This window comes from Lynx rufus, unplaced genomic scaffold (genome assembly GCF_022079265.1).
Source record: "Lynx rufus isolate CCGP_SWC_20201006 ecotype Redwood Valley unplaced genomic scaffold, mLynRuf1.p SCAF_4, whole genome shotgun sequence".
Classification (NCBI taxonomy): Eukaryota; Metazoa; Chordata; class Mammalia; order Carnivora; family Felidae; genus Lynx; species Lynx rufus.
In genome coordinates, this window is record NW_025814856.1 from 76485354 (window position 1) to 76509213 (window position 23860).

At 43.3% G+C, this 23860-nt stretch overlaps 2 gene segments (V, D, J or C); both read left to right on the forward strand.

Moving 5' to 3' along the window:
• Window positions 1-1417: 1417 nt before the first annotated feature.
• On the forward strand, window positions 1418-3092 carry LOC124524571 (T cell receptor gamma variable 4-like). The segment is given in 3 exon segments: window positions 1418-1530; window positions 1619-2184; window positions 2560-3092. Coding segments are annotated over 2 exon segments (534 nt in total).
• Window positions 3093-6268: 3176 nt separating this feature from the next.
• The window catches only part of LOC124524572 (T cell receptor gamma constant 1-like), a 30101-nt gene continuing 12509 nt past the window's right edge, over window positions 6269-23860 (forward strand). The window contains 3 exon segments of the C gene segment in view: window positions 6269-6548; window positions 6644-6948; window positions 21660-21723. Coding sequence covers window positions 6506-6548; window positions 6644-6948; window positions 21660-21723 — 412 coding nt within the window.

A 23860-nucleotide genomic window follows, 5' to 3' on the forward strand; every position in this document is an offset into this window, starting at 1 on the left:
CCGTTCTGCTGGTCAGATGTCTCCCCCGTTGTCACTCTCTGTTCCACTTAACACGTAATAAGCACAGCTGCCCTAGACACCTGTTGAGGGTCTGAATGATGGGCCTGGAATATTCTTTTAGCAGAGCATCTACTCAACACCTCACCATCTCAGCACAACCTCAAAGCCTGCATTTTGGGACACTTTAGCTTTGAATCCCGGTTATAGCTCAGCATGTCTGCCCTCCAGTTTTACCAGGAGGAGGAGCACGGGAGCTGGGTCTGGTCATGGGTGCTACAGGACCCAGCCCTCCAGCCCAGCCAAGTCCCCTTAATTGATGTCCTCACTGCCCTCTCCCTCCAGGAGGTCAGGCTATAATTAGCATAACTATTTATCATAACTACACCCAGGAGGCCCTGGTATACCTGGCATAACTGAAAGGGAAGCTTCATTTCAGTCGAAGTCAATGCTCCCTTTATGTCTCAAAATTTCATTTCAGACACATTCCTCAGCTGCCCCTTCAGGAGGCCCGCCTTTACCGTTTCTGAGGATCTGACCCTGGAACCTCAGGACCTGGTCCCGCCCCCTGGTCCACACCCCACTTGGGTCAACGCAGACTTCTACCTTTGGCCACACACACACACACACACACACATTCACACATATCTCTGTCTTCCACAACAATAATATTCCCTATAATTTTGCACTCTGGGATCCCAGAAATTATCGATGGCACCCAGGCCAGTGTTGAGGTGAAACGCCCGTCCCCAACATTTCCTGAGCCTTGTCTATGCACCTGGGACAGGCTACAAGCTTTGCTCATATTTCCTGTTCACTCTGCCTGCAAACGAACGAGGTCCCTTTTGACAGATGAGGAAAAGGAGGAGAGACAGCTCGCCCATGACTGCACAGCTATCGTGTTACGTGAGGGCATTTACTCTTCTGATGCCACCTCGGGTCAATGCTCCAGTGCCAGCTGCGGGGGGTGGGGGGCGGTGCCTTTTAGGCAGGCATTGCTGCTCTGCTTGCCCCCGTCGTCCCTGTGCAGGCCACGCCCCCATTGCTCTGTGAGTGCCAAGTGGCCATTTTAGGCTTGGGATTTGTCTCCAGCCAGACCCGGCTGTCATCCCACCTGATTCGCCTTAGGCATGCAGCCTTGGAAGAGACACTGAGCAGAAACCTATTAGTGCTCTGCTCAAACAAAGTCAATGTCCAATCAAAAATTGCTATTATTAGTGGTGCTCTTACTGCACCAAAGTTCTTCAGTGTTTCTTAGCACCCTGACCACTGGTGGTCCCTCTCCCCCTTGTGGTCAGACCTGTCCCTGCCCTCTGGCTCCTCCCTCCCCCCTCCCTCCTGCCTCTCTCTCACCAGTGCCTGCAGGTGCCTCAGGGAAGCAGAGCTCAGAGCCTAATCTGCCCTCTGCCACCTATCCAGTCAGTCTCCGTCCAGCAGGTGCAGCTGGGAGGTCACCCTGGGCTTCTCCCCACCAGCAGGGAAGCAGAACCATGCTGGGTCCCCTCGCCCTCCTGTGCGCCCTCCTGTTTCCCGGTAAGTCCTGACTCCCTCCCCGGTGCGGGTGCGTGGGGTGCCCTGAGGCTCTTATCCTTCCCTGTCTCACCGCTGTCCCCCCTCGCAGGTGGCGTGGCAGCGATCAGTGTGGAGCAGCCAGCCGTGGTGGTGGCACGTGCAGGCAGCTGGGCCACGCTGCCCTGCAAAGCCAGCACCTCGGTCAGCTACATCCACTGGTACCGCCACCAGGAGGGTACAGCCCCCAAGAGGATCCTCATGCTGGATATGTCCAGCTCATATGTGACCAGAGATGGTGTCTTGACAGCAGACAAGGTCCACGCCAAGAAAGGCAAGGATAGCACAAGCTCTAACCTGTTGCTGCTGGAGCTGGCGAAGAGCGATGAGGGCGTGTATTACTGTGCTGTTTGGGAAAAGCAGAGCACAGCCTTACGGGAAGCTCAGGTCCTTGAGCAAAAAGTCCCCAACTCCCAGGGTGCTCCAGTCCTGGACTTTCCATGGGTGCTGGGTCCCTGGGGTTTCCTGGGTCAACCGACAGTACACTGGACACTGGAGGACACCCCCCTCTGTGGATCCACTGCACATGACCCGGGAGGCTAAGGAGCCCCAGCTCACAGGCTGGTGTAGACCCAGGGGGCTCTCCCGTCTGGAGGCACTTTCTAAAGATCGTCCAGGGTGAGCTTCTGAAGCGTCTGGAGCAGGATCTGAGCTGCTCAAGGCAGCAGCCACGAGCACCAGGCACCAGCCCAATGTGGCTACTGAGCATTTGAAATGTAGCCACTGCACTAATCCACGCCGCCATGGGCTGCTTGTGTAGCATACAAATCATATTCTGGAGACTACAAAAAAAGATGAAATATATCCTTAAAAATTTCTGTATTGATTGCACACTGAAATACTATTTTGGATATCATTCACTAAATAAAATTCGTGCTAGAATTATTTCTTTAACTTTGTTACTTATTTCTTTAACTTTGTTTTTAACGCAGCATTTAGGGAACTTTTAATTTGTGTCTCAAATTGTGTCTTACACTTATTTCTATTGAACAGAGCTGTGCCGGACTGGTGATTCAAGAATCTGACCATCTCCAGTGAAGAATGTGGGAATGAAATATCCCGCAAATAATTTCAAGGCCGAGAGACTCTCTGGGGATTCCGCACAAAATGGGTGCAAGCCGAGACTGGAAGGCAGCTCCTGACTCCAGTTTCTAAGTTGCCACCTCACCCACTGCTGGTTCCTGTGCAGAGAGAGAGAGATTCCTTGATCAGAAGCCCAGGAAACAGTGTGGCTGACTTTGCAGCACCCTCACCCATGCCTGGCGCTCACTCTCCTGCGGGGGAAATGATCCTCAGGGCAGGTGCATGCATCAGCCCTGGAGGAGACCCCGGGCCCTCCGCCTTCCCCTTCTCCTTGAAAGTGACTCCATATGGGATTTGGGGACCAGCTTCCCTGGACCTCTGTTCTCTCCTCTGTAAAGCGAGGAGGTTTAACTGCTACAGTTGTGTGACTGATCTCTGTATTAAAGCACAATTATGGCAATAAGATCACCATGTTCACATCTTCTTGTAAAGTTAGTGAACTTCTTGACAAAAAAAAAAAAAAGAAAAAGAAAGAAAAGAAAAGAAACAAAGAAAAGAAAAGAAGAAAAGAAACACTGTGTTACAGATCCTCCAGCCCCAAACAGGAAAACTGCTGCTGTGTGTGGGGAAGAAAAGCTCTCCGAGGAGATCTAAATTGAATTAAATGAATTTTTAATTGAAAATTCAACTTTTATGTATATAACTCAATAGCATTGATAAAAATGGTTAATGAAAGGAAAGTCTAAATGATCTGAGGTAAAAGTTGGTTTCTCAGATTCCCTAAGTCCTCGTCTATCTCCCTGAGCTTCTGATTTTATAATACAAGATTTATGAAAGACCTGCACCCTCTACTGAAGTCCTGGGTCAAAGCTAAGGCCTCCAGCATGCTCAGGAAGGGGTGGGCTGGGGGGGGGGCAGAAACTTACCTTTGCTCTGTAGGGGATGTTCCTTCATTCATCTTCCTCATTGTCCAAATACAACTGCATCCTTTCCTATTGTTGCACCTTCTCAGTCTCTCTTCCACAGAGGGGTGATTCTGAGATCTGACTATTATAGTTTAGAGAGAAATTAGCTAAATATGAAGATATTTTCATGAGAAGTCATCCCAAGTCCATGTCAATCTCAGTTTTCCACATGGTCCCATTGTGTCTTTGAGTTACAGCCTGAGAGGACAGTGACTTTGAACACAGAGGAAACAATCTCTACCTGGAGGTAAAAACAAGTCTATATTTGGAGTCATTTCTTCCCCCTGCCCTTCTCCTTTGGACTAAGGTGAGTTTTACCAACGACACTTTGGCCACACTTAGTAAAGGCCAACTAGTCAGAGGCCAACCAGCCCTGCCTTAAGTAAAGATTTCTACTTACATGATTGTTTAAAACACTGATTCGTAAAAATACTAAAAATATCTTATTGGAGTATTCAGGGCCTCTGTCTCTGTTGAAGTGAGATTCATACTGAACGTTAGTGATGGTCTCACATTACCTCATGGGTAGGGGACTGTGCGTAGGTGGCTGCTCGAAAGAAATATCCTGATGATTTGGGCTCAAGTCATTTGTTTCATTCCTGAGGTGGGTGAGACGCAATGATTTAGAGTAATAGAAGCAACATTATAATATCAAATTAATGCTGAATAAAGTCCAAGAACACCTCAAAAAAATCACAATTTTCATAGGTATAATAATATCCAATACCAACTGCTCACACCCACCAGTACTGTGGAAAAGTCATGTCTGTTACCTCAGAGTCATTTCCTAGAAATCACAATTCTAAAAGTATCTAGGCATGGAAACCCATGTTGACTATTTTTTCCGGTGATTTTTATGTTTCGCCCCCAGAATGGGTTCAGGGACACAGCCCCGGGTAGAGGAAAGGGCACAACTTTGGAGGGGTCACTTCTAAACACTAGGATCAGGATAGTTTTTACTATGTCACTTCTATACCCTAATTTGTCACATAGCCAACTTGCATTGCTTTTGAATTGTATTTTAAAATGTATCTCTAAAAAGAATTCACATTACTTAATATTTAAAATCATACATATTATTGAGCACTTAGATACAACATGTGAAATCTGATGGTTGGAAAGGCCTGAAATGGACCTCTGTCTGGACTACTTTTGTCCCCTCTTCTCAAACAACTTTTGCCTCTGTTACAAAACAAAATACTGTTTTCTCTTCTGATTCCCACTGACTCCATCGGCCTACTTAGAGACCAGGTCCGTTCTTGGAGAATCGGAGTAGGTACTTGGGCTGAGTGTGTCTTTTCCCCTGTGGAGGACAGACACGAAGTACTACACACAGTGGCACAGTGACCCTTTGCTGAGGGTCAGGACAATGAAAGCCTGCATTTCCGGACACCTGGGCCTTGAATCTTGGTTATAGCTCAGCATGTTGGCATTTCTGGAAGTGGGTGCTGAAGGACCCACCCAAGTCCCCTTCTAGGCCAGACCCCACTGCCCACCCAAGTGGGCAGCCCACCCAAGTCCCCTTCCTGGCCAGACCCCACTGCCATCTCCCTCCAGGCAGTCAGGCTATAATTAGCATAACTAATTACCATAACCATACCCAGGAGGCCCGGTACACTGGACATAACTGAAAAGGAAGCTTCATTTCAGTCGGAAGTCAATGCTCCCTTTACTTCTCAAAATTTCATTTCAGACGCATTCCTCAGCCGCCCCTTCACGAGGCCCCGAATGACCATTTCTTTCTTTCTTTTCTTTTTTTACTAATAACATAATTTTAATGTAATATAAAACCTATTATACTGCATGACATTTATGGGTTTTCAAGTTTGTCTCTTCCTCTGAACCCTAAGCTCCTGAGGACAAAGATCATGACTGATTCAACCCATTCTTTTTTTTTTAAATATGAAATTTATTGTCAAATTGGTTTCCATACAACACCTAGTGCTCATCCCAAAAGGTGCCCTCCTCAATACCCATCACCCACCCTCCGCTCCCTCCCACCCTGCCTTTACCATTTCTGAGGATCTGACCCTGGAACTGCAGGACCTGGTCCCGCCCCCTGGTCTGCACCCCACTTGGGTCAACGCAGACTTCTGCCTTTGGCCACACACACACATACACACACACATGCCCCTGATTTTCCAAAAGAGTAATATTCCCTATAATTTTGCACTCTGGGGATCCCAGAAATCATCGATGGCACCCAGGCCAGTGTTGAGGTGAAATGCCCGTCCCCAACATTTCCTGAGCCTTGTCTATGCACCTGGGACAGGCTACACGCTTTGCTCACATTTCCTGTTCACTCTGCCTGCAAACGAACGAGGTCCCTTTTGACAGATGAGGAAAAGGAGGAGAAACAGCTCGCCCATGACTGCATAGGGCATTTAATCTCCTGATGCCACCTCTGGGGACAATGCTCCAGTGCCTGCTCAGGAGCCCCGTGCCTTTTAGGGGGGAATTGCTGCTCTGCTTGTCCCTGCCCCCCAGGCAGGCCACACACCCATTGCTCTGTGAGTGCCAGGTGGCCATTTGAGGCTTAGGATTTGTCTCCAGCCAGACCCGGCTGTCATCCCACCTGATTCGCCTTAGGCATGCAGCCTTGGAAGAGACACTGAGCAGAAACCTATTAGTGCTCTGCTCAAACAAAGTCAATGTCCAATCAAAAATTGCTATTATTAGTGGTGCTCTTACTGCACCAAAGTTCTTCAGTGTTTCTTAGCACCCTGACCACTGGTGGTCCCTCTCCCCCTTGTGGTCAGACCTGTCCCTGCCCTCTGGCTCCTCCCTCCCCCCTCCCTCCTGCCTCTCTCTCACCAGTGCCTGCAGGTGCCTCAGGGAAGCAGAGCTCAGAGCCTAACCTGCCCTCTGCCACCCACCCAGTCAGTCTCCGTCCAGCAGGTGCAGCTGGGAGGTCACCCTGGGCTTCTCCCCACCAGCAGGGAAGCAGAACCATGCTGGGTCCCCTCGCCCTCCTGTGTGCCCTCCTGTTTCCAGGTAGGTCCCGACTCCTTCCCTGGTGCGGGGTGACCCTGGTGCGGGGTGAGCTGAGGCTCCTATCTTTCTCCGTCTCACTGCTGTCCCCCTTGCAGGTGGCGTGGCAGCGATCAGTCTGACTCAGCAGGCTGTGGCCGTGGGGCGTGTGGGCAGCTCGGCCACCCTGTCCTGCCAAGCCAGCGCCTACGTCAGCTACATCCACTGGTACCTCTACCAGGAGGGGACTGCGCCCAAGAGGATCCTCATGCTGGACATGTCAAGGTTATATGTGGAGAGGTATGGGGGCTTGGAAGTGGACAAAATCGATGCCAAGAAAGGCGAGGAAAGCAACAGCTGTGAACTGTCAGTGAAGAAGCTGCAGAAGAGCGACGAGGGCGTGTACTACTGTGCTGCCTGGGAAGCTCACAGCCCCGCGCCCTGCTCTGCTCCCTGAGCAAAAAGTCTCCCTCTCCCAGGGCGCTCCAGGCCCGGACCTCCCAGGGTTGCTGGGTCCCTGGGGCTTCCTGGGGTCAACGGTCAGTACCCCTGACACTCACGCCCTCTCCGCGGGTCCACTGCGCATAACCCAAGAGGCAGCCCCTGGTGGGCAGCCTGGTGCAGAACCAGGGAGCTGTCCAGTCTGGAGGCACTTTGTTTTTAATGTTTATTTATTCTTTTTTTTAATGTTTATTTATTTTTGAGAGAGAGACAGAGAGAGGAAGGGTCAGAGAGAGAGGGACACACAGAATCCGAAACAGGCTCCAGGCTCCGAGCTGTCAGCACAGAGAACAATGCGAGGCTCGAACTCACGAACCACGAGATCATGAGCTGCAGTCGGACGCTTAACCGACTGAGCCACCCAGGCGCCCCAAATGTTTATTTATTCTTGAGAGAAAGAGGAAGAGAGAGGGAGAGAGACCGAGTATGATTGGGGGAGGGGCAGAGCGCAAGAGGGACTCTGAGCTATCAGCACAGAGCCCTAGGTGGAGCTAGAACTCACCAACCATGAGATCATGATCTGAGCCAAAGTCAGACACTTAGCAAACTGAGCCTCCCAGGTCCACCTAGAGGCACTTTTCTAACGATCGTCCAGGGTGAGCTTCTGAAGCATCTGGAGCAGGATCTGAGCTGCTCAAGGCAGCAGCCACGAGCACCAGGCACCAGCCCCATGTGGCTACTGAGCACTTGAAATGTAGCCAGTGCACTAGTCCATGCTGCGATGGACTGCTTGTGTAGCATACAAATCATATTCTGGAGACTACAAAAAAAGATGAAATATATCCTTAAAAATTTCTGTATTGATTGCACACTGAAATACTATTTTGGGTATCATTCACTAAATAAAATTCGTCCGAGAATTATTTCTTTAACTTTGTTTTTAACACAGCAGTTAGGAAATTATTAATTTGTCTCTCAAATTCTGTCTTACACTTATTTCTATTGAACAGAGCTGTGCCGGATGACCATTTAAGATTCTGACCACATCCCCTGAAGAATGCAGGAATAAAATATCGTGCAAATAATTTCAAGGCCGAGAGACTCTCTGGGGATTCCGCACAAAATGGGTGCAAGCCAAGACTGAAAGGTAGCTCCTGACTCCAGTTTCTAAGTTGCCACCCCACCCACCGCTGGTTCCTGAGCAGAGAGAGACTCTTTGATCAGAAACCCAGGAAACAGTGTGGCTAACTTCGCAGCACCCTCACCCATGCCTGGTGCTCACTCTCCTGTGGGGGAAATGATCCTCAGGGCAGGTGCATGCATCAGCCCTGGAGGAGACCCCGGGCCCTCCGCCTTCCCCTTCTCCTTGAAAGTGACTCCATATGGGATTTGGGGACCAGCTTCCCTGGACCTCTGTTCTCTCCTCTGTAAAGCGAGGAGGTTTAACTGCTACAGTTGTGTGACTGATTTCTGTATTAAAGCAAAATTATACCAAAAATATATCACTATGTTCACTAACTTCTTATAAAGTTAGTCAACTTCTTGACCAAACGAAAAAAGAAAGAAAAGAAATTAAAGAAAAGAAAAGCTATTTACTGATTCTCTGGCCCCAAACAGAAAGGCCCTGCTGTGTGGGGGGAAGATAAAGCTCTCTGAGGAGGTCTAAGCTGAATTAAATGCATTTTCAATTGAAAATTCCAACTTTATGTGACATAATAGCATTGGCAAAAATGATTAATGAAAGGGAAGTCTAAATGATTGGAAGTAAATTCGTTTCTCAGATTTGCTAAATCTTCCTCTGTCTCAATGAGCTTCTGTTTTTGTGGATGAAGATTTATATTTAAGACATGCCTGTGTGTGAAGGAGCCCAAACAACATCTGGACCCTCTACTGAAGTCTCGGGTCAAGGTTAAGGCCTCCAGCAAGTGCAGGAAGTGTGTCTGTGCGTGGGGACGGTTTGAGGGGGCAGAAAGTCACCTTCCCTCCCTCTTGGGGGTGGTCCCCTCATTTGTCATCCCCATTTCCTAATACAACCCAACCCTCTCGTCTTGCTGCAACTTCTCAGTGCCTGACTCCACAGAGGGGTCTCTGAGATCTGATTATTATGGTTTAGTTAGACAGAAGTTAGATAAATATGAAGACACTCTCATGAGAAGTGATCCCAAGTCCATGTCAATCTCAGTTTTCCACGTGGATCCATTGTGCTTTTGATGTGCAGCCTGAGAGGACAGTGGCCTTGTACAGGGAGGAAACACCCCCTATGGGGAGGAGGAAACAAGTCTATGTTTGGAGTCATTTCTTCCTCCTGCCCTTCTCCTTTTGGCTAAGGTGAGATTCACCCAGGACACTTTGGCCACACAAACCAGCCAGAGGCCAACCAGTCCATACAGAGAGGTATGGCTTGTTACGAACACTACTGACCTGCCTCACTGTGGTCACAAAACAACTTAGAGAGACCCATTACGAGGTCATGAAATCGTAGGACATTATAATAAATCACGATAAAGAGACTATTTCTTACACTGTCACTAGGTAACACCTCACAACCAGCTGAAAGAAATATAAGCACTCATGTGCATGTGATGACCTTGTCCCCCAGGGCAGCAATGTTGGGGACAGTTCTATCACTGCCATCATCGTTCTGATCACTTGATATGTGGCAGGTGCGATCATCAGGAGACACCCAAGGAGTAAACGTACATTTGTGAGCTTGGGCCCATCCTGCCCCCTTAGCACTGACCACAGGCCTGCATCCCACAGGCCCCAGGGGACAGAGAAGAGAAGTGGAGAGAAGGGACAATGGACAGAAGAGGCTCCTATGAAGAGGGCGCTGAGAGGACAGGAAGTGGTCATCAGAAGACAGGGAAATACACAGATGTCAGAATAACGAAGAATTTCAAGTAGCTACTGTGACCATGGAAGGAGAGGTAGAAGGAGAGAGAGTGTGTAAAGTCGATAAGAGAGAGAGAAATAGAAATAGAAACTAGGTGGTAGATAGAGATGAACAGAGACAGAAACACAGAGACAAATAAGAGACATGTAGAGAGAAACAGAGAGAGGGAGAGCGATCAGGAGGAGACAGAGGAGAGATAGAGAGAAATAAAAAAGGAGGAGACCCCGCTGGAAAGGGAGATATGGAGACAGACGCAGAGGGATGGACAGCAACAGGAAATGAGAAAGGCACAGCGAGGGAGACAGAGGGACGTCAGGAGGGGACAGGGACACGGAAGAGCAGTGGGAGCAGCGCCAGTGCAGGTGACGGAGTTGTGACCCCCTTCCCCCGGGTGACACGTGTCTGAATCCAGTGTCTTATGAGGGGCTGCAGGAGGGTGATTCCCTCATTCTCTTATGATTAGGACTCTGGGGGTCCCCTTCTTTGGGGGCGTGGATTTGTCTCCCAGTCAAAGAACAAGTGTGGATACTGAGGGACGTTAAGGGTGGATTCTGCTGGAACCTTCTGTTCCCCCCCACCTTTCCCCACCCTACTCTGTGACCCCCTGAGACTAACCCCTATGTATTCCACTAATGGGCATCTTTGCTCTGATTTCTCTTTAATGGTGGCAAATCCAAATTGAAGTTTAAAAAATCATCACCATGTCACCGGACAAAAGCATTCCTTCTTGAGCACTAGATTTCCAAGCCTGTGGATCCAGGGCCCTGGGAGAAAAGAAACAGATTCCTCCAGTGGGCTAATTGGTATAAAAGGGAATGGCCACTCCCACCTGCACCTTTTTATTTCCTGAGCATAAAGCTCTGTCACTGGGGTAGATGACCTTATATGTTGGGCCCCGGGGGACGCTGCAGCCAACCCAACCGTCAGGGAGGGAACCCTGAGCTCACTCTGCTCCCAACTCCCAGCCTCCTCCTGATGCTTCCACTGACTGTTTCCAAATAGCAACCAGAGAATAAGGAAACCCATCCATGCAGTCCATGAGGGTCCACCTCGTAACGCACAGGACAAGGTAACCGGAGGTGGACAGTCCTTCTGGAGGAGCAAAAGGAAGAAATCAAGCAGATGGTCAAATAAGTGGGTTATGTTAGTTCTAACTTAGTAGAACAAGCTGGGGAGTAGGGGGAAGATTTTATCTAGTTTGTTTCATTTCAGTTTCCACAAAGCCACCAAGGTCCCATCTCTAACAGAACAAGATGTGGCCCGTTCCTTCAGTAACAAAACAGGAAACTGGATAAGTGTTGAGAGATTATCATTAAATTCTGTGCCTTTCTATTTGATGAACTAAGAAAGGAGCATGTAGATTATTTGTAATGTTTTTTTTCCCTTCTGTTAAATAATGGATTTATTGACTTTTTCAGTAAGTTATCAACATATAAATTAAAAAAAATAAATAACATAAAAGAGATCCATGTGTAGATAAATGATTATAGTGCTTTATGAACTGATACTATGATGTATCCAGTTCTGTGTTCTGGATGTTAATACAATAAACAAATGTACAGGAGTGAAACAATGCCAGTTCTTATTAAATAACTAAGACTAGAGAAATGCCTGTCACTTTCAGAATGTTAACAAAATCCACCTCCCGCCCTTGTTTTACCTGATCCATCTTTTCTGTAGTTTCTTAACCTACTTGTTTTGTCACTTTTGAGTCAATTGTATTTAACTGTTTCAGTCACAACCTGATCATTCCAGCCTATTGTGGTTCTGTTGCCTTTTTTTTTTTTTTGAACTTCTAAATTCAAGTTCCAGAATGATTGCCAAAAATCTGAAGTTATATTCTGAAAGCCATAGAATTTGCAGTCAATGGGTCAACAGATTCCTTTGACTCTACTTCTTTTTTTGTTCATCCAAACCAAAAACAAAGAATTAATTAGTTTATGTGTACAGAGTTGAATGTGTACTCATTCTCTCAAGAAGCTCCGTTCCGGGGCACCTGGGTGGCTCAGTCGGTTAAGCCTCCGACTTCAGCTCAGGTCACGATCTCACAGTCCATGAGTTCGAGCCCTGCATTGGGCTCTGTGCTGACAGCTCAGAGCCTGGAGTCTGCTTCAGATTCTGTGTCTCCCTCTCTCTCTGCCTCTCCCCCGCTCATGCTCTGTCTCTCTCTGTCTCAAAAATAAATAAAAACATTAAAAAAATTTTTTTAAATAAAAATAAAAATAAAAAAGCTCAGTTCCATATGAAAATGAAGAAATATAGTGTGATATTTTGATATAAGTATACTAATAGCTAATGTTAATTGAGCATTCCTTATGTACTATGTGCTGTGTTAAGTACTTCATATACTTTTTGTTATGTAATTCTAATAACAATATTGTGAGATAACTATTAATTATTATCATTGTCTCAATTTTATAGATATTTTAGAAATTTGATACTTTGATAAATTAAGTTCCCTGATAATAAGGAGCAAGTTGGAATCTGAGTCCAGATCTGTCTGATTACAAAATCTGATGAGCAAAGCAAAGCAAAACAAAGAAAACATTTGAAGCAGGCATGTTGGACAGAAATAGAGAATTTAACCATCCTTTTAATGATTACGTTCTTTTTTTTAAAAATATGAAGCATATTCCATCCCTGGGAGCCACACAGAGTTATTTAAATTGATCCCCAATGTGTATATTTAGAGACAATCAGCAGAGAATTTTCTGCAGAGAATTTTATTATGCAGTCAATTTTTTTCTGACTTCTGGGTCCCCAGAATTTTTCTACGAGGAAAGATAGGCATAACAAAAGCTGTTTATTGAGCAAAGAAGCATCAAGATGGTTTATATAGTAAGCTCTCAAATACATTAAAAAAACAAACACAAAGGAATTCTTCAAAGTTTCAACAGTGGATGTCCCGGGAAAGGTAGTTTTAATTCTCTTGGTACCTTTAGATATTTTGCACATTGTAACAAAAAGCTTTTTATTATGTATACATAACAGTCACTGTTGTATTGATTTTGTACATTTAATGATGAGATTGTTTATGTAACAATATAGAATATACCTGTATATATGACACACTTTATTTTTTAATTAATTTATTTATTTTGAGAGAAACAGAGAGAGAGCAAGCACAAATGGGGAGGGGCAAGAGAGATTGAGAGAGAGAGAGAGAGAGAGAGAGAGAGAGAGAGAGAGAGAATCCAGAGCAGGCTCCACACTTTCAATGCAGAGCCCAGTGTGGGGCTGGAACCCACGAGCTGTGAAATCATGACCTGAGCCCAAACCAAAAGTCAGACCCTTAACCAACTGAGCCACCCAGGTGCCCCTATAAGACACACTTTAAATTGTTAATGAATTTTTAATTTTCTGTGTAATAATATTACTACTCTGTATCTCCTATAAAACACACACACACACACACACTAAAACACTAAAACACTAAAACACTAAAACACTACAATTAACCATAATGGTTGCCATGGAACAGGAAGTCAGCAAACTATATTCATACCCAGCAGTCCCTAGCTTTGTAATAAAGTTTTACTGAAACACAACCTTGTCCACATGTTCATAAATTGTCTATAGCGGCTTTTGCAATACATTGCAGATTGAGTAGTTGCAACAGAGACTCAGAAACCCTAAAATGTTACCATTTGGCCCTCTGCAGAAAAAGTTTGTCAATCACCACTGTAGAATGATACGCTGAGAGTGACATTTATTGTTATTATATGTTTCCCTATTTTTTAGTGTTTCTTCAATGTCCCTTCATTACATAGCCACCCTCCCCATCTATGAACTTATTCTGAATAAATTGTATAACATATCTCTGATTCATTTTCCTTATTTTAAAATGGAAACATATTAACCTGAAGGAGGTCCTGAGAGAAGTAACGTCAATAATATCTATAAAGTTCTCACGACGTTTGGGGCATGCCTCATGCTCAATATATTGGGGCATTGCAGTGAGTATATGGGTTATTATTGCCTATTTGAAAATGAAATAATTTGGATGCGTTTTCTAACTTTTTGGTGCCCAACATTTGATTCATGGACCAGCAGCCTCCACTTCACCTAGGAGCTTGTTACAAATGCAGAAAATCAAACTTCAGCCAGGCCTCCTGAATGCCGATCTCGTTTCACAAGGTTCCTGCAGGCTCCCTGCGTACTTCACAGTCGGAGAAGTCAGGATCTAAAAGTACAGGGTCATTTATGAGTAATACAAAAGGGTTGAAGCTGTATCAGCTTCTCATTACCCTCCCGGGGGTGTCCATGGTGGGCAAATGGTGAAGCATATCAGTGTTGCACTCAAAATATGAAACACTAGATGTCTACCAAAAATGGTGACTTTAAGGAATAAAGTTGAAAATCCTAACTTGGAAATGTTGAGAAACATAAAAGAGCAAAGAATTGCATATATGGTCAGCTCTCAGTTATGTGAATGTGTGTATATTAATAAACGTAAATTTAAAAGTTTTAAGATGGTAAATTATCCATCAGTGATGGATAATTTTTATTTCTGTGCACTTTCGCTGATTTTTAAAATGTTAAAAATGATATACTATAAATTTATTAAGAAAAATACACACTTTAAGATGTTAAAGTGTACACTGAATTATAAATTTCAGCTCTAAAAATATTCATAAGATCATAATAAAGATAAATTGTATATACAAGTCTATATGTGAATGACCACATATATATATATGTGTGTGTGTGTGTGTGTGTGTGTACATATAATTTAAAATTACGTATGTGTATAAATTAGTTTTCTGTATATAATTATACAATTTTATGTGTATCTGTATATGTATACACTGTAGGAGTAAAACTATAAATAAATGGTCCACAGTGAAAACGGTGTTTGCCCAACAGTGCTATAATAATGGAAGACCTATATTGTCATCATTATATTTTGCCTTTTCCACAGAATTTTTTCACTGAGTTCCCAGTATGCATCCGGGCTCCCATAGGTACCAGCTTTGTGACTCTGGATACACGAGTTAACATCTGTTGGCTGCACTTTCCTCATCTGTACAACAGTGAATATAATAACATCTCAAAGGTCTAGACCTTTTAGATGAGAAAGTGAAATAATATATATAAGGCATGGCACCTAAAAGATAATAAATGCTAAAAAAAATAGCACTATCAATGTAGTTATCCCATACCAAAATTACTTCTAGAAGATCTAGGTATTGACATATTCATGAGAGAGGCTACGAGGTCTAGGCAGACTTCAAGCCATGACCCAGTCTACACTCTAGTCTATCTGGTGTTGTCCCAAACAAGTGAATAATAGGACATTGAAATTAGGATTTTCTGGCATTGCATCTATATTGTGGGGGCCAAATTAAGTTTTTAAATGCATTCTACTGCTCACGCCTTTGGAATTATTGTGGCATCCAAACAATATCAATAGGGATCTCAGTATTGGATATAGTTATTGGAAATTGCTGCACTGTTTCACATCACTCCGCCCTGAAACCAGAAGGTGAAAGGTTTCATACTGAACACAAAAGGCGTCTTTTCCTATGTACTGTATGCAACCCTGGGAGGGGCACAGGGTGTGCGAAGGAAATAAGGCAATCTCATCATCCCCAAACCAGCACACAATCAAGGCTGCCTCCCTTGATTTTCTGGGTACCCATAAAAACTACAGTGAGATACCATTTCTTACTCATGAGATTGGCAAGAGTTTAAAAGTTTAACAATACATTCTGTTGGTGAAGCGGTGGGAGAAAACGGGCAATCATACATTGGTGCAAAATACAATCATTTTGTGGGGAAATTTGGAAATATACAACAAAAGTTTATATGCATTTATCTGTCAAGTAAAAACACTTTTTAGAAATATACTCTAAAGGCACAACTTTCAAAAATGTGAAAATACAAATGGATAAAGTTATTCATTGTGTAACTGCAAAATGTTGGGAATGATATAAATATCCAAACATAGGGACAGTGGTGGAATAAATGATGGCACATACACCTAACGGAGGACTATACAAAGTACAATAGAATGTGAGATGAATAATCAATTGTAATTCATATCCTGGCAATTCACATTTGGAAACAGAAATTTACAAAATAGTATCATTTACAATACCAACAAAAACAATGTCAAAAAACCTCTATAATACATAGAAGTAAATTTGAGCAAAAACAGATTTGTATGCTAAAAACAATAAAACTTTTTAAAAAAATTTAATGTTTATTTATTTTTGAGAGAGAGAGATTGTGTGTGAGCAGGGGAGGAACAGAGAGAGAGGGAGACACAGAATCCAAAGCAGGCTCCAGGCTCTGAGCTGTCAGCACAGAGCCTGACTTGGGGCCGGAACCCACAAACCATGAGGTCATGACCGAGGCTAAGTCGGACGCTTAACCAACTGAGCCACCCAGGTGCCCCTGAAAACAATAAAACTTTAATGACAGAAATCAGAGAAGAAGTAAATAAATGAAGAGATGTACCATGTTCATAGATTGGAAGACTCAATATAGTTAAGATGGCAAACATTCTCTGAACTGATAAATAGATTTAATGTAACCCCAACCAAAATCCCAGGAAAACTTTTCATAGAAATCAATAAACTGGTTGCAAAATTTCTATGGGATTACAGAAAACATAGCATTGCCAAAATTGTTTTGAAAAGAGTTTAAACACTTACTATTAAGCTACAATGGTCAAGACAAAGGGGTTTGGGTGAAATCATACCCACATAGGTAAGAGGAACAGAATCCAGAAATAGGGCAACACCGAAGTGCTTACCTAACTCCTAACAAAGATGGACAAAATCCATGGGAAATCCAATGGACAAAGAATACAGTTTTCTACAACTGATTTTGAAACAATTGTTCATCTATGTAAAAATAAATAAATAAATAAACCTCAATCCATACCAAACATTATATATACAAATTAACTAAAAGTGAATTCTAGGGGCCCCTGGGTGGCTCAGTTGGTGAAGTGTCTGACTCTTGATTGCAGCTCAGGTCATGATCTTGCAACTTGTGACTTTGAGCCCTGTGTCCAACTCCATGCCAAGTGTAGAGCCAGCTTGGGATCCTCTCTCTCTTTCTCTCTCTCCCTCTCTCTCTCTCTGCCCACCCCCCCGCTTATGCTCTCTCTGTCTCTCAAAATAAACCAATAAACATTAAAAAACTGGATTCTAGGCCTAACTGTAAAAACTGTAACAATAACATTTCTTGATGAAAATATAGGAGACAATCTTTGTAACCTTGGGTTGGGGAAAGATTCCTCATATAGGACACAAAAAGCAAGAATCATAAAAGAAATATTTAATAAATTGCACTTCCTCAATATTAGCATTTCTGTTCTATTCAAGACTGAAATGGAAAGAAAATAGAACATTTCAAGAAAATGGAAAGAAAAGCTACAGCTTAAAAGAAAATATTCTGAAAATACATGTAGAGAAAAGATTGATGTCCAGAATACAGAGAGAAGTCTCAAGACTCAATAATAATAAAAGAAATTCAATTAAAAATTGGAAAGAGATATAATGGTAATTGGGCAGAACTCAACTGAAATTTACTTCTCTTCTTCTGATAGAAGAATTTTAATGTAAATAACAATTTACATTAAAGAAACAAACCAAAAAAAAAAGGAAGAAAAAGGACCCACATGGGCTTAGAGATACAGAGAGCTGGAAATGTCACAGCTCCCATCTTACAGAAACACTCAAAAAGCACAACAGGGGGCTTGGATGGTTCGTTCTGACTCTGGATTTTGGCTCAGGTCATGATCTCGCAGTTGGTGAGGTCAAACTCCACATCGGGCTCTGTGCTGACAGTGCAGAGTCTGCTTGGGATTCTCTCTCTCTCCCTCTTTCTGTCCCTCCATGCCACCCTCAAAATAAATAAATAAACATTAAAAAATCGGGACAAACTGAGATTTAATACTTTGTTTGAATCCATCAGAGAACTGAGGTTGTAGGTAAGTGACTTACACAAAAACTGGAGGCAGACAGGCACTTTCAGGGAGACATAGGATGTGAGAATTTCTCACCTTGGATAGATGTTGTCAAACATATTTACTTAGAAAATATCAGACAGTATAGACTAGTGGGGGGGGTGTGTGAACCCTTGGAACCATAAACAGAGGGTTTTCCATCACCTTTTAAGCTTCTTCTGGAGGAATCCCATAAAATTCTTGCAGGGAAGACCAGGGACAATCCAGACAAAGCTCCCCCTTGGTGCTGCAGGAGGGAAACAGCAACTACCGCTGAAATCCACCCAGACCCGATCCACCCCATTACCCCTGGAGACAAGAGGTGACTTCATCTGCAGGGGAGGTGCCGGTGGAATCTGCTGCGGTTGAGAGAAGGCAAAGGAGGCAACCACCAAAACTTTTTCCAGAACATCTCCCCTATGTCCCAAGGTAACAAGAGGTCATCTGCAGAAGGATAGGCATCAAACCCACGACCTGAAGTAGGTGGGTACTTCCTGCCCTGGGAGGAGAGGAACAAGGATTGAAAATGTTCCATCTCTGAAGAAGAGGCAGGAATACTTGTGAAGACTGTGACATTAAGACCCAGTTTCATTGTATCTGCTTCAAAATGAGACTTACTAAAAATACCAGAGAATGTCTCCCTTTGTGACCTTTCACCTCCAAGGTAGCAAACTGAGTGAAAGTAACAGTAGAATAGAGCTAAGAGAACTTTGAGAGACAGAATTTCTCTGGGGATCAGAACAAAGGGAAGACTCAAAGACAAGTGAAGAGACAAAGTACAATTAGAGAATTTTTAAGTGTCTGGACTCTGACAATAACACATTTCAACCCGATAACTTAGCAACAACCAGCTCCAAACCCAGTCTACCTCCTGAATAGTTAACAGAAAGCCCCACACTAAAGGCCAAAGTGGAAAGGTGTGCTCATTTTCAAGCACAAAATATATTTACCTCCGTATCTATTCTACCACACAACGTAGCCAGCTTCCAGCCAAACACTCAGACTCTTGACTCAGCAAGTCAAGAAGAAACACAGTGTGAGGACACAGACCAGTCACCAGAACCAGACTGAGACATGACAGAGTTGTTGGAACCATCAGGGAACTTAAAATAATTTTGATGAACACTTTAAAGGATCTAATCTAATAGGAAAAGTAAACAAGATGCAAGATCAGGCAAATCATTTCATTAGAAAGATGGAAAGAATCAAAGGAAATGCAAGAAATAAAAAACATCGTAACAGACATGAAGAATGCCCTGAAAGGCTCATCAGTGGATTTAAGAGATATAAGGCAAGAATTAGTTAACATAAAGATAGGCCATTAGAAATCACCCGAACTGCAATGGAAGGATGAGAGAGAGAGAGAGAAGGAGAGAGAGAGAGAGAGAGAGAGAGAGAATATGACAGAGGCAGAGAAAGAAAGCATATAATTCATAAGTCATAGAAGAAGAGAACTGTAAGAATTACCCCCCACCTCCCACTCTCTAATTTGAACTGGTGAAGGACGATAATCCTTTAACAAGAAAATGGCTTCTTTATACTAATATCATTGGATGGTAACAAATGCACAGTAATGAGAAAACTCTGCTGATAAAATAGGTTAGTAGTCTTATTTTGCAGGATGATTTGGGGTAAATGCTGTGGGTCCCTTTCTCTGCCATCTATGGGTCCTCGCTGTGTGCTCAGAGCACCCCTTCCTCTTACCACATCAGCCCTCACATGTGCTCTGTGATCAGCCCAGTATTCAACCACTTCTCCTGACACCATCCTCAAGTGGAGACATTTTTATAACACAACTCATACCATCTATTACCAAGAAAAAAGGAAACACAGCATTTTTGAATGCCAAATAAAAATGGGTCTTAAGGAAGAATGTATAATAATACACTGGTACCAACAAAAGCCAGACCAGCCTCTAAAATGCATTGTGTATTTCCTCAAGTGAAAATGTGGTCCACGAACAAAATGTGGTCCTATAAAATGTAGATACTTCTGCATAATATTTTGGGGTTATTATCTCATTTCTTATTACATAGTAGTAAGAGTTTTCTTCCAATTCTCATGATAGCCATATAGCTCCCACACTCACAAAATTTGGTGAAAAATATATAACTCAGAGATGAAAAAGAGCTTAAGGGTACATGTGTTTGAAGCAAAACCTAAAGGAAAAATGTGAAGGTATTTACCCCAAAGGGAAGATAATATTGAATTATTATTACACAGATGTCTTGGTGAGGTCTTCTGGGATCTCATATTTCTTTATACAGGAACATAATAAAATAACACTGACATAGGTCTTACTGAGGAAGTATGCCATTGTTTCTAAAGTAAATCTTCCTCTCCTTCCTTGCCTCTGAAAAATGAGGGCTGCCACTGATTCCCCAGTCCTGATTCATGCCCCCCACTTAGAGACCATTCTGACTAGTTACTGGCAATGCCAACCCCATGGATTTGTGTGTCTTTGGCTTGGGCTTGTAGGTTGACTGTCTTTTCACTGTTTTTATGTCCACTTTCAACTTGTTCAAGTGCTTCTGATTTCACTCCCATGCTTTCCAAATGGAGACACCAAAATAAGCATCCCTCAGGATCGACTCTCCTTTACCTAACAGAAAGAACAGTTTATATACATTGTAAGCAGTCTGAGTTACTCTCTCGAAGACCATCGTCCACCAGTAACAACCAAAAGAAGCAGAGGCTCTGAAATGAATCCTGTATGGCTCAACCAATATTACCATTTCTGGCTTGTACACACACGGGAAAGGCAACAGAGTCTTTTACCTGGTAATCAGTAAGGTCCTCCAGTCTGATGAAGATACCTGCTAGTGTACCTGCTGGGATCTCACAATGTCATAGAGTCAGAAGGACTTGTAAGAAAACCTTCTTTATTACTAACCCTCAACTCCTTTCTCACTTGAGCAACCACAGCAGGCCCTTTCCTGCTCTTAATCACAGGTTTATGAGCTGTTGGAAGAGGAAGGGCCTGTTGGACACACATAGCCCAGTGCCCACACAAGCGGAGACATGGGAACCCAGAGATGGCAAATGTCTTGTCCAAAGCTAGTTAACCACAGAGATAGGGCTACATGTGCATTTCCAAAGACCACAGAATAACTTCCAAGAGGCTTCTTTTTTTCAACATATCAGAGAACTGGATTTTGTTTTCAAATTATGGTTTAAATAGGAATCTAGTATTTCATAGAAGACGGACTTCTACAATTTTCTTTTATTCCAGGAAAAAATGTCCTAACAAATTATTTTTCATTTTTGCACTGTGTGGTAGAGAATCATCTTGTCAAATGGTAAAAGTAGCTGATTTTAAAATGGAGAACACTGTTCACACTTCTCAAGTATATTTCTGTTGGTATGTTTGTATTTCTGGTTACTGAAGAGTTTCCTCTTTCAGAAACACAATCCCAGATTGCTAACGGAGCAGGCTTGGTGTTTGTGAGAACAGAAGGGTTTTTTGCCTTTGATGAGATCTCTAAGCAGTTTCACACACTCGAACACCTGGAAATCAAAACATCTTAATTCTCTGAACACTTTTCCTGGTAATTTAGATAACTGGTTGGTTGCCTAGTTACTTCCAATCTCTCTTTTTTACTGGTGCTTTCATTGTTTCCATTTTCTATCAGCACTTTCAGTAATTACTGGCTCCTTGGAAAACAGACATTTTTGCCAACTAATCTGAGGAAAATTTATAAAATGTCAGACGCCATGAAGCCTATATTCAAGGACTTCCAAGGGAACTCAGAAGATCAAGTTGCCAGGACCAGGTTTCTACTTGCCAGTCATGCCATGAGGCTCAGGACAAGGCTGACATTTTTGTAGAAGTTCTAACCAGTGTGATGAATCAGGCTGGATCATGGTATTTGCAGAAGGAACTAAGGTCATAGTAACTCCCCCGGGTAAGTAACTTTGTTCTGCTTTGATCGTGTGAATAAAAAAACTGATACATGTTTTTTAGAAAAAAACAATTTAGGATCAGAGCAGCTTATGGGCAGCAATTTCGCAGCTACAGCCACTCTACATGGAAATAAAACTACTTTGCAAACGGTTATTAACTTCTCTGCTTGCAAGTGGAGCGAACTTCTACTTTTAGAAAAATATACACACAAAAATAGACTCAGTCTTGAAATTAAAATGATTTTTAGGACTGTGTCTATAAACCATTGGTGTGAGTTAATGGTTCAAGCTGCTTTTTTTGTAGATGGTCTCTGAAGAGACAGACACTTTGATTAAGTTCCTTTTAGTATGAATAGTGCTCCGTTCTTAATGACTAGTGCTTCTTTCTCTAATAACCTGCCAAATTCTGTAACTGCTTTTGCTTTCAGCTTTTAGCAGTTGAAAAATAATTTACTCTTACAGTAAATGACTACAAAATGTCAATAATCCCATTAATTCTTATTACTCTAGCTTCTTAGAGGGCAGCCTGAGACTAGTCGAAATTTGTGCTATTGTGAGTCTCGTGATATTGCCTAGCGACAGTCCAGTTTAATGGATTTTGTGAGCTCAATAAACCATTTCAACTCCAAAGTCCATAGAAAAAGTCCGTCTGCCTGGGTTTACGTTTTCATTTGTTCATTTATTATCTCAGGAAACACTTATTGAACACAGTTTCCGTGTTGGATGCTAGAGATGAAGAGTAAAAAAGACACAGCCCCAACACTCAAAAAGCTTTTGGTCTACAGGACAAGTATTCTAGATCGTGGCTTCTTCAGGCCACAATCCCTTTTCGGCATGTAGCTGTAAGACAGAGAAAGTCTTGGATTCATGAGCTCTCTTTATTAATTTGTATAATACCTATTGCTTATAAAATCCAGATGTTTTGTTTGGTGGAAAATTTGGATAAAATGGCCTGAAACCACCCCCTTGAAGAGAATAATAATATTAGCTACGTTTCACTGAGGGCCAGATACCATGCTGACTAGTTTCAGCGCCTTATCTCATTCATTCCTCAACAGCCCTATACAGAAAATCCTCGTATTCCAAGTTCACAGGTGTGGAAAGTGGGGTCTGGAGAAGTTCAGTCATTTGCCTTAACTCACATGGCGAGTTACTATGTCAAAAAAGTGAGATCGAATAGAGACCTGTCCATCCCAGAATGCATGGTGTAGGCCATGATGTGATACTAGAAACATTTAGCCATGTTTTTATATGTCGATATTTACTCATGTGCAGCCTGACCTTTAAAATAGACTCTTTAGGGGTGCCTGGGTGGCTCAGTCGGTTGAGCGTCTGACTTCGGCTCAGGTCATGATCTCGCAGTCTGTGAGTTGGAGACCCGCGTCGGGCTCTGTGCTGACAGCTCAGAGCCTGGGGCCTGCTTCCAATTCTGTGTCTCCCTCGCTCTCTGCCCCACCCCCGCTCATGCTCTGTCTCTCTCTCTCTGTCAAAAAATAAATAAACATTAAAAAAAAATTTTAAAAAATAAAATAGACTCTTTAGTTGAATGCTTAATTAGTAATAGTTCATAATTATACTGCTCCTCATACAGAAAACAATGCTTCTGCTTCCAATCATGGCATTAAAATGGCCTCTCCTCCCCCCAAAATATCCAGTAAGTCATGCTGAATACGCATTCATTAGATTTTCAAAATGTGATTCTTAGGGTATTGCTATAAAATGACAAGTCCTTTCCACACCATCGCATTCAGTCTTCTTTCCGCATCGGCATCAAGTGCGCCAGAAACACTGACTTGGGCAGGACAGCTGGAGCAGGTGACCTACAAGCAGGACTTGGCCGCATGACCCACAGCTGCCTTTCTGTTCAGGCCGGGGCAGTGGCAGAAAGACCAGACCAGACAGGATCCTCTGATGAGCAGCTCAGCATTTGATTTGATTTGATTTGATTTAAAAAAATTTGTAATGTTATTTATTTTTGAGAGAGAGAGAGTAAGCATGAGTAGGGGAGGGGCAGAGAGAGGAGGAGACACAAAATCCGAAGCAGGCTCCAGGCTCTGAGCTGTCAGCACAGAGCCCGACGTGGGGCCTGAACCCACAAACTGTGAGATTGCAACCTGAGCTAAAGTCGGACGTTTAACC